General features: G+C 41.0%; 1 protein-coding gene across 8 annotated transcripts in view; it reads left to right on the top strand.

The window, feature by feature from the left end:
• SCUBE1 (signal peptide, CUB domain and EGF like domain containing 1) overlaps positions 1-16,373 on the top strand; it is a 294,385-nt gene that overhangs the window by 257,155 nt on the left and 20,857 nt on the right. For 5 of the 8 annotated variants that reach the window (XM_006127715.5, XM_006127713.5, XM_014575791.4 and 2 more), the window contains 6 exons: positions 4,103-4,261; positions 5,424-5,627; positions 7,129-7,290; positions 8,519-8,686; positions 10,470-10,631; positions 13,780-13,977. In XM_006127715.5, coding sequence (XP_006127777.3) covers positions 4,103-4,261; positions 5,424-5,627; positions 7,129-7,290; positions 8,519-8,686; positions 10,470-10,631; positions 13,780-13,977 — 1,053 coding nt within the window. The remainder of the gene's footprint in view (positions 1-4,102; positions 4,262-5,423; positions 5,628-7,128; positions 7,291-8,518; positions 8,687-10,469; positions 10,632-13,779; positions 13,978-16,373) is intronic. The other 3 variants (XM_006127714.5, XM_006127719.5, XM_006127716.5) reach the window with 1 other exon arrangement.

Below are 16,373 nucleotides of genomic sequence, written 5' to 3'. Positions count from 1 at the left end.
TGTTTGTTACTTCTCACTTGTGTGTGGCCCCTGATTGATTTTTCTGTGGGTCAGTGGCCCCTGACCCAAAGAAGGTTCTCCACCCCAAGAGATAGCACCTGCACAGGAAAATCTATAATCTAAATCTAATATACCATGCAGTCTTCAGTTGGCTTTCCTTACGCTGGAACATGCAACTATGGTTTAACACAAAAGATCAAGAAAGTGGAGTGGGTTAGACACAATTTCTAATTTTAGCAAAATCAGAAAGGAAGTCCCAGCATTTGAGGTTTACAAATCTTGATATGAATATACTGTAATGGGTTGACTCACTTTCCGCACGGCTCTTCCCTCAGGGTGGCTTTGGGGAAGTAGCTGGCTGTTCCGACGCGCCCTGTTTGGGTGTGGTGCTGTCTTCAGGGCACTGCCTTCAGGCAGTGTCCACTCCGGTCTTGGTCCGCGCCCCCTTCCGGGGAGGGCAGGGGGAGAGTCATTGTTCTTCCTTCAGTCCAGGGTCCTCCCTACTCCCTAGGATCCCCAATTCTTCTTTTTCCCAGGAACACCCAGCTCCCTCCAGGAACATACAGTTCCTCAGTGGCCCACTGCCAGTCTCTTCTAGCCCCTGTCTCCGAGCAGACTGCAGTCTCTCCCGGCCACTCCTCCCTGGCCAAGGGCATGCCTCTGCCTGCCTGGTTGCCTCCTGTAGGGTTGCCAGGTAGACCCCGCTAAAAAAACGGACACGCTTGTCCGGGGGTGGGGGGTGGCCCAGGCGGGAGGGGAGCGGGAAGCAGAGCTGGCGGGGGGGGGGGAAGAAATGGAGGCCACAGGGCTGGCCAGCAGGAAGAGGGGGCGGGAATCAGAACCGGGGGGAGATCAGGGGCTGTGGGGCTGGAGGGGAGAATGGGGGGGGGGGCGGAGGAAGGGGGGCGGGAAGCAGAGCTGGCTGGGGGGGTGTCCAGGGGTTGCGGGGCTGGCCGGCAGGAAGAGGGGGCAAGAAGCAGAGCTGGGGGGGATCAGGGGCTGTGGGGTTGGAGGGGACGATAGGGGGGCAGAGAAAGGGGGTGGGAAGCAGACCTGGCGAGGGGGGTGGGGGTGCAACCACTGGCCGCAGCCAGAGTCCTTCCGGCTGCGCCCCCAGCAGGCGCTCCCTTTACTTGCCAGCAGAAGCTGGGCGGGGGCGGGGCTGGGAGCCACTCCCCCCGCCCGGCTTCTGCTGGCAACCAGAGGCTCCCAGCTGGGACACGGGCCACGATTGGTGCTGGGAGCCTCTGGTCCCGTGCATAAGCCGGGGGGTGGGAGTGGGTGGCTGGGAGTCCCGGCCCCCAGCCCGCTCCAGCCGGCTTTTGCGCGCGACCACAGGGCTCCCAAAGCCACTCGCGCCCCGCCTCCCAGTCACTCCCCCGCCCCTGCCAGGCTTCCCTGCATATGTCCGATATTTTCTGAATTTTTCTACCGGACAGACGGTACAAATACCGGAATGTCTGGTAGAAAACAGGACACCTGGCAGCCCTAGCCTCCTGCAACCCTGCCTTCAAGACTTATGGCCTGGGGCTTCCCTAGCTCAAACTCCCTCAGCCTACCACAGCTGCCTTCTTGCAAGCCCCACCCTCCATGGCTACCTCCTTGTAGCCCCTAGGGTCTCAGGCCAGGTAGCCTGGGTTTGCTAGGCCGAAGCCTCTCTTACTGCAGGCAGGCAGGTTAGGTCTCCCTCCTCCTTCCAGGAGTTGCTTTAATAGCCTCCAGCTGGGCCCTCCTTAACTGCCTCAGCTGGGCTTCCCCCGGACTCCCTGTCCAACGCCCTGCCACAATACATATTTTCATTAACTCTTTAATTAAAGTTTTTTTCTTTTAATTGTAGTAACTATAATCTCAGTGGAGTGGGATTGTTATCTGATTGTGTGTATAGGAACGAGAAAGAGAAGTTGACTAAATACAAAAGTGAGATTGACCATTCTAGACTGAGTGCCCAGACAGAGTGAAGGACAAAAAGTAAATAAACAACATAAATAGTGAAACAGAAAATACATTGTTAAAACTGTTGCCAGTTGAATAATCTAGGCTATTATTAGTAACATAGAAAAGGTTCGTCTTGAGTATCCCTTTCAAAGTTGAACAGACGAAACGTTTAAGTGATAAAGAACTAACCATTTTAACTATATATTCCATGGTATGTCTTTGAGATGTCAAGTGAAGTCAGACAAAGGTATCTGTCCTGCTCCTCCAATTAAGGTCCTAGTCTGAAATGCTTCTGCAACAGATAGATCTGGGACTTTACCTGTACATCAATTACAGGCTTCTGGTTTTGACATTTTTGTAGACTTCCCTGAATAAATTATGGCAAATTATTTTTAAAGATCTGTTAGGTTTTTTCTTTTCTTTTTTTCCTGTTGGTATTACTACAGGGCAGAGTGAAGGTTGTTCGGGTGCCCTAATTGTGTATCTCCATACCGTATGGTTAAATTTAAAAGAAGGCCAAACATGTTAATTCTGAATTTTCTGAGTTTATAATGCTTAGTTTTAATATAATTCCAACATCCCAGTAAAGTATTTTATTCTAAATTGCTGATATATACTCCCAATCTTAATTCCCTTTTAACATAGATTTGTCTGGGAATTTTCTTATTAAAAAAATCATACATGAACACTAAATTAAAACAATTGAATATTATAATAGGAATTGAAGATTCTTTTATGTTTAATTTCATTATTTATCTTAATCTAAAATGGAAATATTCCTCTCTCTCTCTCATTTTCAAAGCACCCGTACAATAATTATTCTATTGCTTGAACTGTTATCTTGGCATCATGGCTGTTTTCTTTCTATAACATTTGGGTATCAAAACCATTTTGAAAGTCATAGAAATTCTTTTTTTCAGCCCATATTGTAAGTATATTTTCTTGGCTATATTTGCTTTATATTTGCTAGCTATTTGCCTTAACTCTATAATTTCATCTGACTTGAATTAATGCTGTAAATTGTATGATTACTCAATAAGATTATATAATATAAAGCCATATCCAAAATGACATATTTTGGAGGCTTTGGTGTTGTAGAGTTATGTACTACAGCCCTGGAACCTTGCAATGGAACAGCTAGGAACCTTGTCTACATTGCGGAGATAAATCTATCTTAGCTATGCTACTTAAGTTACATGAATAACATAAGTGAAGTCAATGTAGCTAGATCCTCTTACTGCAGTGTTTTCATCATGTTGTGTTGATGAGAGATGCTCTCCTGCTGACTTACCTTACTCTTCTCAGGAAGACAGAGTACAGAAATAGAAGGAATAGCACTCTCCCATTGATTTAGCATGTCTTCACCTGACCTGCTCAATCAATGCTGTTACATCAATTGCAACAGCCCCAATTTAACACCACAGTGAAGATGTGCCCTCAGTTATTAAAGCCTAGGAGAATATCCCCAAAATCTCTTTATGGGCATGAAAGCTTATTTGGTTGTCTCCTAACTGAAATCACTCCCTTCCTCCTCAATATCTCGGTGTTTTTAAATAGTCTCATCAATTCTCCTGGGCCATGTATACCTAATTTAAAACCTTCTAAAATATGTTTTATAGCCTTCAAATAACAGGAATTTTGAAAAATGTTGTTGCTTAATAGCTGTCACAATATAAACGTTGCCTGTGGCTAGAACACAATGACAACATCACCTACTGGCTAGAACACGAGTGGGAAGCCACACTTTGAGATTTTGGTCTTTGCTCTGCTTCTCCCTTCTAATATGACATGATGCAAGTGAACCCTCTGACTTAATTTAATCATCAATAAACTAAGAATAACAACATTGACTTTTAATTAAATGTTTGTTAAGAACTTCCATCTCCTTAGACACAGTAAGTTGAAAATATGTATTATTGTTATTAAAGACACAAACACACAAGCTAAGCATTGCCATTCTTATATCTGTGCTGTATAGGCTTCTTTTGCTGCCCTTGCTTACAAAAAACAAAAATTGCACAAATGAGGGTATGTCTAACAATGCATGTGGAATGTTAAAAAACCTGCTACAGCATTAATGTTAACCCAGCTGAAATATCACACACCAGCTTATCACTTGCTACCTTGCTACTTGATTTCTCTTCCATGTCACTTCTGTTATGCAAAGGAGGTCAATTCCCTTGTACAGACAACTGCCAGGTGACCTTTGTGAACCTCAAGTGTGATTCCTCCAAGAAAAAACGTCGGGGCCGTAAGTCACCATCGAAAGAAGTGTCCCATATCACAGCCGAATTCGAAGTAGAGATGAAGTCTGAAGAAGTCTCAGGTTTGTGGAAGATCTTTTCTGGTGGTCTGTAGGGAAATCATATATTGAAGCGTCCCGTTATCACAAAGCTAGTTTCTTTCTGCTGCTGTTTCACCAGGCCAGTTTACAAAGCACATTACACGAAACAATAACGCAACCACCCATCCCCACTCAGAACTTCCACCGACTTCAGTGGAAGTTCTGCTGTAAGGATGACTGTAAGATGTAGCATGAAACTGAGCTAGTAGCTAGAGATGGGCAGAAAGATTGGACCTAATGCCAATCTTCTCAAAAGTTCAGCGGTATTTAGATCCTGGGATTTGATTTGGACTCATCGCTACTAATAATAGATATGTTCATTGATACAGACTTGGCTCCTTACTGTTTCCTTTTAGGAGATGTCTCTCAAAAAAAAATCTCCTAGAATATAGAATGCTGAACTCCAGGTCAGAAAATCAAGCATTTTTTATCACACATTTTTTATCATGTACCTATCATGCCATATTTTGGCAGCCATATAAAGAAGATTCAGGTTGGGGAAGAATTGTTTAGGGCTCTCCAGAATGTTATATTATAATATAACATCAAAGAAAAATTTAATCTATCATAAATATTTCAATATTCAATAGTGTTGTTAAACTATGGGATAATATTTCCCAATGCAGTTATAGAGGATAAGCTGTCTGAGGTTTTTTAGACTTGAATTGGATTAAGTCCTTAGAAATACACTGTGGAAGACAATTACTACTTCCAGGAATCCAAGTAACAATAGTCAATGCCGCAACCCATAATGGTACAGGTTATGTTCACTTGATGCCAGCTTAGCTCTGCCAGCTGATGTGATGTGTTTTACTGTATCCCTGTTTATAGATAGTCAATAGAACCAGCCTTGAAACTTTTTATGCTGGGAACGAGACAAGATCAGATTTTTTTGTGCAGGTATGAATCAGGAAGCTTAGTTTGCTAGGTACAGAGTGCTTAACTATCCTTTTCAGACAGTCTAACACCAAGCCAGCCAGTTAGCTAGCTGATTTTTAAAAAATGCAACTTCTTTGCCACTTGCTACCTAAAAGGAAAGTGAATTAAGTACCAGGACATTTTTCTGGTTGAGAATTTTTTACTAAGCGACTCTTCAAAAAATGACTCTCAGTTGCATCTAGTTTTCTTCTTATTTCCCTCCTAGACACCTGTAACCTGGACTGTGTGCGGAAAAGGATGGAGCAGAAGCTACAAACTGCAATCAAAACATTGAGGAAATCTATTAACAAACAGCAATTTTACATTCAGTTTTCTGGGACAGAGTACGAAGTGGCTCATAAGCCAGCTAAGGCTACTGAAGGACATGAAGCATGTAGTACAGGACAAGTGCTGCAGGATGGAAAATGCAGTAAGTCCTAGAAAAATTAGAGTCACTTTCTGACCCACAGCACCAAAAATAAAAACCCCTTAAAATTAATTGGTCACCAGTAAACCATACAATAAATTTGTTAGATACATAGGCAATCTAGGGAAACCAAAATCAGATTAATCTAGTCTAATTCTAGGTGGAACAAGGATAGTCTGGTTTTAAATGTTTTCCAAGTTGCCAGACTTTTGCCAAATGCTGATGATGCTAATGCTTTTTCACTAGTTCTTAGCATTATGCTCCTAATTCATCAAGGCTGTGTCTACATTGGCACCCCTTTCTGGAAAAGGGATGCTAATGAGACACATCGCAATTGCAAATCCGCGGGAGATTTAAATATTCCCCGCGGCATTTGCATTTACATGGCTGCCGCTTTTTTCCGGCTCGGGGATAAGCTGGAGAAAAGCGCCAGTCTAGACATGATTCTCCGTAAAATAAGCCCTTTTCCGGAGGATCTCTTATTCCTACTTTCAAGGAATCCTCCGGAAAAGGGCTTATTTTACGGAGAATCACATCTAGACTGGCGCTTTTCTCCAGCTTATCCCCAAGCCGGAAAAAAGCGGCAGCCATGTAAATGCAAATGCCGCGGGGGATATTTAAATCCCCCACGGATTTGCAATTGCGATGTGTCTCATTAGCATCCCTTTTCCGGAAAGGGGTGCCAATGTAGACACAGCCCAACAGTACTACTTATTTTTCCAGGCACCACTGTAGTTACTTTGAGTAAAATTTTCAAAATCCGTCTATACATTTTTTCAGTAAAGTTTTACACATCTAGTTGTTTACATTCAAAAAAAATGGAATTTTCACATGAGGATTTGATAATGTCTGATTATCTAGTTCATATACAAATAACACTTCTATTTAGAGGATGGAAAAATTAGCAATGATAGTCTAGAAACCCTTAAGCTTTAACCTATAGGCATAATGTTATAAAATGTTTTATATCCTGTTTCTGTAGGAGAATGTGGATTAATGTATGTGTTTAGAATGGTTGCCAGTTAAACCATGTCACTGTTAGGAAGTATCCAACATGAGATGTGATGCCTTGCCTTTTGAAAAATCCATGGCATCATTATGGCAACGGATCATGGCCTCTGAGAATAGACCTTGTATCTACATCTCCCATAAAACCCACCACTTACGTATATCTAGTCTAAATGGGGAAAAAAATCACTTAATTCTCCATCCATTATTGAAGAGCATTTTGCTTAAATACAATGTACTTTTTTAAAACCGAGTTAACTCTTTTGGAAGCATATGTCTGATGATATAGTTTAAACAATATAGGCTGGATCTTCAGCAGTTGTAAACTGACCCAGTTCCACTGATGGACCTAGTTTCTTTAGCACAAAATCTGAAGTGTCATTGGTAATGGTGGAATGATCCAACAAAGTTCATCTTCTCTAAATGTTTGCTATGAAGGCAAAGCTCCATTATCAAAATGAAGGCCCTTATGTAGATTTTGCTTTTCTTTCCTCAGTTACCTGCAGCATGGGCACCTATTATAGTGGAGAACATAATCAGTGCATTCCTTGCTCGCCAGGAACATACCAAGACACAGAAGGTCAACTGACTTGTGAACCGTGCCCAAGTAATGATGGACAGGGAATAGCAGGCGCACGGAATGTGTCAGAATGTGGAGGCAAGTTTAGTTTGATTATAAAAGGAGTAGATGCAATCCAATAGTAAGCAAGGTATGGAGGCTAATAGTGGGGAAAGCCTTCCACAATTTCTGCCTTATCAAGCTAACAGAAAAGAGCTCTGCGCACTTACAAGTAATGCCAAAAAATATTTTGGTTTGTTGCAACTTTTCACACATGAGCACTGCTATCACGTAGAAGAGAGCTGGAGCTGCATTTGGGGTAGTACTGTAGATCATCAGACGCACTAACATCTTGGGAATAGAGTTTGTAACTCAACAAATGTTATGGTTGTTCTGTCAAAAGTTTACAACTGAACATTGATTTGATACACTGATTTGTAACTTTGGGTGTGTCTACACAGCACCGTTATTTTGGAATAATGGCCATTATTTCAAAATAACAATGCAAGCGTCTATATAGCAATTCCGTTATTTTGAAACACATTTTAAATAATGGATGGCTTATTCCGACTTCTGTAAACCTCATTCCATGAGGAATAATGCCTATTCCAAAATAGCTATTTCGGAATAGTAGTAGTGTTGATGCTGCACTGCTGCTATTTCAAAATAGCTCCTCCCCAGGGCCATTCAAAGTAATTACTCCCCAGTGTCTCCTGGGGTTCTAAATCAAGGTAGCATGTCCACATTAGGGAAGCCTGCCTTCGACTAATTTTTAGGCTTCCCTATAGCGTAGATGTGCTATTTCGAAATAAGCTGTTTCAGAGTATTTCTTCCAGAACAGCTTATTTCGAAATAAGCATGCAGTGTAAACGTACTGAAGAAAAATGCTGCTTTCCCTTCATTTTTTTTTAGTAGTTTGCATTTAACACCATCCAGTATGGTATTTGCTGTATCCCTGTTTATAGATAGTCAATAGAAACAGCCTTGAAACTTTTTTTGCTGGGAATGAGACAAGATCAGATTTCTGTGTGGATTGGGAAGCTTTATTTTTTTATTTTTGCTTTTGTTTGTGCTGCTGCCTGGTCACTTGCTTCTGGTTCCTAATGAATAGTGTGGTTCACTGGTCTGTTTGTAACTCTGAGGTTCTACTGTAGTAAGCAAATGTTTTTAGCAAATGTAGTAAGCATTGTTTTTGGCAAATAGTTATAAAATTGGTAGGTTTAGTATTATGTTTTTAAAGTTTTAGGAAACACTGCATACTGATTTTTTAAAAATATTGTGCACAGAGATAGGCTTAATAATATAATTGACCATATTCAATTTCTAGGGCAGTGTTCTCCTGGGTATTTCTCTTCAGATGGCTTTAAACCTTGTAGAGTATGCTCTCTTGGTACATATCAACCAGAGCCAGGCAGAACCCTTTGCTTTCCATGTGGTGGAGGACTGGTGACAAAATATGAAGGCGCTGTTTCTTTTCAGGACTGTGAAACAAAAGGTAAAAATTTCAGCGCTTTTCCCATTTTGTAAAATATTTTGCTTAATAATTGCTCCACAATTTCTTCTTTCACTTGGAATTGTTAATTGCTGAACAACTGGAAGGCCTTCAGAAAAAACCAACTGTGTTATTAAGTTAAGCAGTCAGGAAATCACAAATCAGAAATGATCTGCTGTCATTGTAGAATCATTGTACAATAAATATAATATAACATTGTATTTTTTGGAATGCATGACATGCACTTTCAGGGCTAGACACTCAACCAGTGCCAATCTACATGGTTTCATTTACTTCAATGGAGCTAGACTGAATTTTTATCAGATGAGGATATGGCTCTCAAGTGTTATGGCTCTCATTTTAGTTTTATTTAAAGAATTTGAAAAGCTGTGTAATGCAAATGACATAAGATTGAGCCTTAATTATAAAAATAACTGTAATATATATGTACAATGTACTGTACATGTTTTAAAACATCCATATAAATGACACTGTGGTGAAGGACGAGTTTGTCTGACTACATACCTATATGCTTGCTTGCTTGTATACAGTAATTCCTCATTTAACACTATAGATATGTATGGGTATGTCTACACTACCACCCTAGTTCGAACTAGGGTGGTAATGTAGGCAACCGGAGTTGCAAATGAAGCCCGGGATTTGAATTTCCCGGGCTTCATTTGCATCTCGCTGGGCGCCGCCATTTTTAAATGTCCGCTAGTGCGGACTCCATGCCGCGCGGCTACACGCGGCACGGAGTCCACACTAGCAGACATTTAAAAATGGCGGCGCCCAGCGAGATGCAAATGAAGCCCGGGAAATTCAAATCCCGGGCTTCATTTGCAACTCCGGTTGCCTACATTACCACCCTAGTTCGAACTAGGGAGGTAGTGTACACATACCCTATCAGAAAATGATCATGTTAAGTGAAAACATGTTATGCGGAGTCAATTTTCCCATTGAAAATAATGGAAAAGGTGGGGGTTGCATTTCAAGCGGTGGTGTCTGTTCGGACTGAGACATAAGGTTGGGGGAGAAAGGGGACTGGGTTACAGCAGGGAGGGGAGGTGTTTGGCTCTGGGGAAGGGAAGTGGAGAAGAGGGGAGGGTGATCGGGTTGGGAGTATGCCCCTGTAACAGGTCTGCCGGGACCCGCACTGCATCCGGCGAGGTGGGATCATTGGGGAACGGTGCGGCGAGCAGCGAACCCGCTACCGCTTTGCAGGGAGGCGGGGAAGCCCCGCACAGTCACCAGTGATGGGCTGGCTGGGGAAATTGTGTTATTCTGGGGATGATCATGTAATTCAAAAAAGTTCCCTAAAAAAAAAATCATGCTATCGCAAAAACGTGTTAAGCGGGTGTACATTAAATGAGGAATTACTGTACAGTAATACTGTCTAATGTCTGATAATGAAAACCTCTCATCTGCAATTCTAAAAGGTATTTGTGTTGTTACTGCAAACATGTATTGACTTCCCTGTTTATTGACTTACATGTTGTTTGTTGTAAGCTCAGGTATAAATGTCTGATTTGTAAATCACTGTGTTTAAAGGTAGTAAATATAGCATATTTTATTTGATTAGTAACTATTTAGCTTTAGTTCCTGGAATGTGATTCCAGTCAAAGACCTTTGTAAATGAAAAATGCATTAAAACTTTTTTTGTTTAACTGTATGCTAAATACTTTGGGATATGGAAAAGGCAGAGTATGTAAAGAGAGGAGGGAAATACCACTGCAGTTAATATTATTGTTTTTACAAAGTAACAACGTACCTTCCTATTGCACAGTTCACTGTTCTCCTGGCCACTACTACAATTCTACAACACACAGATGTATCAGATGTCCTGTTGGAACTTACCAGCCTGAATTTGGTCAGAATTACTGCATTAGCTGCCCTGGGAATACAAGTACAGATTTTGATGGTTCTACTAATGTTACACATTGTAAAAGTAAGTTCTTAACATTTTCCCATATGTTGGTGATGGGATTGAATGAAAACTGTGGATATTAATAAGTCAGACTTTGGGGTGTTCAGAATCTGCATCTGAACCTGAAAATTGCAAATAATTCCACTTGTCATCAGAGCAGATTCTAAAATTGTACAGTGATAGAAAACAATATGAATGCTCTGAGAACAAAACCTAGAAAAGAAGCCCTGAATATATTACAGTTTTTGTTCATTAGTTTAATTTGGAATGGTAAAGTTATAAATTAAAAACACAGAGTTTCTAGATTATGCAAATTTTGCAGTGACTCATGATCCTGGGAGTCTCTATAGAGCTAAAATGATTGAAAATTAGTTACTACCATTAACAATTATGAAATACTGCGAGACGCAATCACTCATTCACAAACCCGTGTCACTGTCTGCATGTTGTAATTGCCTGGTAACCTTTGACTACAGTGATATCTGCATTGAGAATCTCCTAGGATAAGCAACCCTTAATCTTAAATTACCACTTTAGACTATCTCCAATGAGTGTACAACAAATTAGTGAAAGATAGTTTCTTCTAGGCAATCAGATTTTGCTGATTCTTTGTGGCTACGTCTACACTGGCCCCTTTTCCGAAAGGGGCATGCTAATTTTCAACTTCAGAATAGGGAAATCCGCGGGGGATATTTAAATATCCCCCGCGGGATTTAAATAAAGATGTCCGCCGCTTTTTTCCGGCTTGGGGAAAAGCCGGAAAAAAGCGTCTAGACTGGCCCGATCCTCTGGAATAAAGCCCTGTTCCGGAGGATCTCTTATTCCTACTTCGAAGTAGGAATAAGAGATCCTCCGGAACAGGGCTTTATTCCGGAGGATCGGGCCAGTCTAGACGCTTTTTTCCGGCTTTTCCCCAAGCCGGAAAAAAGCGGCGGACATCTTTATTTAAATCCCGCGGGGGATATTTAAATATCCCCCGCGGATTTCCCTATTCTGAAGTTGAAAATTAGCATGCCCCTTTTGGAAAAGGGGCCAGTGTAGTTTGTGTTTGTTTAAGACAGTTCACTGTAACTGAACCATGCATTAGTTTGCATGTCTGTCATAAGCTTTCACTCTAATTATATGATGTGTAATCTTTGATGTCTTTGGTCATTTCAAATGTAGTTAGAGTAAATTAGACACTTGCCAGGAATTGGTAATGGTATGACAATTGTAAAATAAAGTGCTCCAATTAATTTTGCTGCCTGCATTGATTTCTCTTCCCCACTTGTTTTTTCATCCTTATGTAGCATCTAGTTAGTAAGCAAATCACTTATGTTACATCTCCAGGTAAGGATAAAAGGGGTAAAAATTAAAGGAGATGTCATAGTAGGGATGTACTACAGGCCACCTAACCAGAAGAGGTGGATGAGGCTTTCTTTATACAACAAAATTGTCCAAAGCACAGTACTTGCTGGTGATGGGGAATTTCAACTACTCAAACATCTATCTGTTGGGAAAATCCCACAGCAGGGAACCATTATCCAACAAGTTCTTGGAATATATTGAAAACTTCTTTCTAGTCCAGAAGTTGGAGAATGCTGTAAGGGGACAGGCCCTTCTAGATTTGATTTTGACAAATAGGGAGGAAATAGTTGAGAATTTGAAAGAAGAAGGCTGACTGGATGAAAATGATCATGAAATGATAGTTGTTAATTCTAAGAAATTGTTGGAGGGAAAACAGCAAAATAAAGACAATGGATTTCAAGAAGGTAAGACTGTAGCTAACTCAGGGAATTGGTAGGTAAGATCTCCTGGGAAGCAAGTCTAAAAGGAAAAACAATTAAGACATTATTAAGGGTGCAAGAGCACAATATTCCACTGAATAGTATAGAGGCAGTATGGCAAGAGACCACCGTGGCTTAACCAAGAAATCTTGAATGATCTAAAAATCAAAAGAGCTCTATAAAAAGTAGAAACTAGGTCAAATTACAAAGGATGAATATAAAAAAATCACAAATAAATAAGGGCAAAATTAGAAAGCTGAAGGTGCAAAATGAGCTCAGTCTAGCTAAAGACACAAAGGGTAACAAGAAAACATTCTACAAATATACTAGAAGCAAGAAGACAACCAAGGGCAGTATATTCCTAACTCTAAGAATAGCTTACTGAGACAATCGAACAAATTGCCTAAGGAGGTTGTGGAAACTCCTTTGTGGGAGATTTTGAAAAGGAGGCTGGACAGCCATCTGTCTTGGATGGTGTAGTCACAACAAATCCTGCATCTTAGCACAGGGTTAGACTAGATGGCCCCGGTGGTCCCTCTAACACTATGATTCTATAACACATACATAGTTGCATTTGTAATACTATGTACCCTAAAGATGGTAACCATAGTTCAGAGAGGTTTAACTGAACTCAGTAAAGTTTACCTTAATTTTGTAAGGTTTGTTCAGTATATTACAGAACACTGTCCGTCTTTCACAGTGAAACCCTGGAAATAGGATGTTCTACCAGCATTGAAATAACTATATGGCAAGTGACTGCTGCCAGGTGTGTGAGAAAAGCCTTCATTTGCAATAAAAGACACTGTGATATGAACTGTGGGAGCCAGGACTCATAAATCTAATCCCAGTTTTTATGTTCATTTAGGACTACTTGAGTGAGTTAGGGTACATCTACACTTGCTCCCTAGTTTGAGCTAGGGATGCAAATGTAGGCGACCAAAATTGCTAATGAAGCGTTACTCCGCTCAACAGCTGATTCGAACCAGGAAGTGCGTGCCGGGATGCGTTAGTTCGAACCAAACCCCTTGGTTCCAATTAATGTTACTCTTCAAACTAGGGAGCAAGTGTAGACATACCCTCAGTGCGTGGCAAGCTAGTGAACCATAAAGTCTCAGCCTGCTTGTGGTTCAATCGCAATCTGCGTAGACAAGTCCTTGATGTGGAACCTTAAGCAAATCACTTATCTTCTCTGCATCAGTTTCATTGAATGCTTACCTACCTTACAGAGGTTTAAGATTTAGGTTTGCAAAACTGTGACTCAGAAAAGCCAATATTCTTTTAAAGGCTTTCCATACCTTTACACTGGTCAAATGCCATGAAGAATTGTTTGGAGGTGGCAGTGGCAGAGCCAAACAGTTGAAAGATATTTCAAAGCACAAATGCTAACTTATGTTTCTTCACAGACCAGCACTGTGGAGGGGAACTTGGAGATTATACTGGCTATATCGAGTCTCCCAATTACCCTGGTGATTACCCAGCTAATGTGGAATGCATTTGGAATATAAATCCACCCCCAAAGAGGCGAATACTCATTGTGGTTCCTGAGATATTTCTTCCCATTGAAGATGAGTGTGGTGATGTTTTAGTAATGAGAAAAAGTGGTAAGTTGCCAGTCGTGAGCCATTTAAATATTTACACCAATGTGGAATAAGTGGAATGCCTATATAGAATGGACAAAGTCCAAAAATGATTTTTCTATCCGCTCGAGCCAACGCTTTTACAAGTGCTTTTCAGTGAACTGATACAGCAAGTTGTGGCTAGCGCTGAAACAGAGTGCTTTAACTAGAAAGTCGTGTGTTGATTATAATAAAAAAGTGTCTTGGATGAATCAGAAGGCTCATAATGTAGTCTTGTCTGGCCAGATCCTGTGGAAGTCACTGGAGCTGTGACAATCTACACCAGCTGGTGAGCTGGCCAGTCATCTCTAACATTCTCAAAAATTTCCAGTCCAAGTATTATATCTGTGCAGTAATGAAGAAAGAGGTTGTTAATTTATCAAAATATTGTTATGTTTCCCAAAGTTTGCCTCAAATTTCTGTTTAGCCTCACAGATAAGGGTCATATAACACCTCTCCTGTGATTTTTGTAAGACTTCTCAAAAGCAAGCCTAGTCAGTGGTCTAGCCTTCTCCTCTTCAAATCTCTCCTTAAGCCTTCAGTTTCTGTTCACCTTATTATTAACACTCTAAAGCACAGAGAAGCACCAGCTGTGAAAGATGTGATTTTTAAAAAAATCAGATGTATTGAGCAACAGTCTATTTTAATTAGTACAATGGTTTCAACAGCTTTTGATTCTTAAGGATTTATATTTACAGTTCTGTATATCTGACTAGTAAGCAATTTCTTACATGCTCTTTTTTAAGAGAATGGGGATATAATTAATCAGGTCATTCTATAAGAGCCAAAAAATTGCTATACCAGTGTCACAGACTCATAGGACTTGTGCTCTCTCTTGTGGCTCTCAATGGTCCCTGGGAGGAACACCTTCAGTGTGACAGCCTTTCTTAGGGGTTAAGCCATAGGCCCTGCTGCCTCCTCACACCACACTTCTCTGGGTCTTCAGCATGCCTGTTTATTGTCGTGAGCCCCCTCAGGGAGTCCACTTCCTCAGAACCCTTGAGGCTTCCACTCCCAGAGGAAATAATGCTTCCTGTATCTCTCGTCATGAGTGACTTTCAGCCAGCGTTAAACAAGGGGTGTGTTGAGTGTCTGAACATAGCACAGGAAACTCTCAGAGCCTAAACTCCCTTAGCATAATACATCTAGGTCTCTCCTGCATCCAGGTGGGCGCTGGCTGCTCTCTTTCTCTCTCCAGTCCAGAAACCCCCTTCTTTTAGTTGAGCATCTGATATTACCTTCACATGAGCCCCACCTCTGTCCTTTGTCTTCTGTTCCAGGTAAAAAGGCCACCTGGGCCTCCTCTCCTCTCATCTGTCCTTTGTTTCCCCATTGGCTGGAATCAACTGGTTAGGTCACCAGGTCCTCAGCCCATTATCCTCCAACTGCTCGGGTCACCAGGCCTCTAGTCAATGGGGTATTGATTCTCCAGGCTGTTGTCCAGGTCCCAATTGTCAGGCATAGTCACAGCTGGTCCTCTGTAATGGCCATCTCACTCATCCATCACCTCGTTAAATAAGTAACACCCAGAGAATCGAGTCCCACGCATTGTGCATACATATAATTGAAAAAGCAAGAAATCTTCTGCTTCATCGCAACCAATCCAACAGTCCATCAAGTCCTGCGTACTGTTCCAAGACTGTTGAATGCTGGGTGCTTCAGGGGGAAAAACCTTTACTGCCAATATTGCTCCTACAGGAACAGCAATACTAAAATATGGAAGGAAATGTTTTCTTCACCACAACTAATTATCAACCTATGTCCAGAAGTATGAGAATAGTTCTTCAAGTGCTTATCTGATCTCGTGTAACTTTACATGCTATTTTTATGATATAAGGTCATGCTACCTTCTCTAAGGTTGAATTTAAATGTGTTCTTCAAACAGTGATCCAAACATTTTATTAGATCACAGCATGTCCTCCCAAGATTATAGATTTATTCTTTGAATGCAGTCTTAATTTTATTGTGTAGAGAGTCCATAAAAAAAAAATGTAACTAAAAATCAATTTAATCTAATCTAATCCAGGATTTCAAATTTTGATATGCTAATCTTAAATGTATGGTTATTGAATAACATAACTATGGGGCAGAGTTGAGGCTATTGGGACCTTTTCCTGTACATTTCTGTACCTTGGCATGTGAAACATGAGAAAGTAAAACCTGCCTCTGAATTTCTTGGTTTTGTAAGACTTGTTTGCGGGATCATTACAATATCCTTATATTGTTGTTACCCTTAAATTATTGATAGGTACTCGGTCTTAACTCCAGTTTAACATTGATTCTATCTGGGAACTCATTTACAGCCTGATTTAAATCCCACTGAAGTCACTGGGACTGTTAACACTAAGGCTATGTCTACACTCACAGCTTCTTGAGCAAGT

The sequence above is a fragment of the Pelodiscus sinensis genome, chromosome 1 (assembly GCF_052426305.1).
Source record: "Pelodiscus sinensis isolate ZL-2025 chromosome 1, ASM5242630v1, whole genome shotgun sequence".
NCBI classification, from domain to species: domain Eukaryota; kingdom Metazoa; phylum Chordata; order Testudines; family Trionychidae; genus Pelodiscus; species Pelodiscus sinensis.
This window is presented reverse-complemented; position numbering and strand designations above follow the sequence as displayed.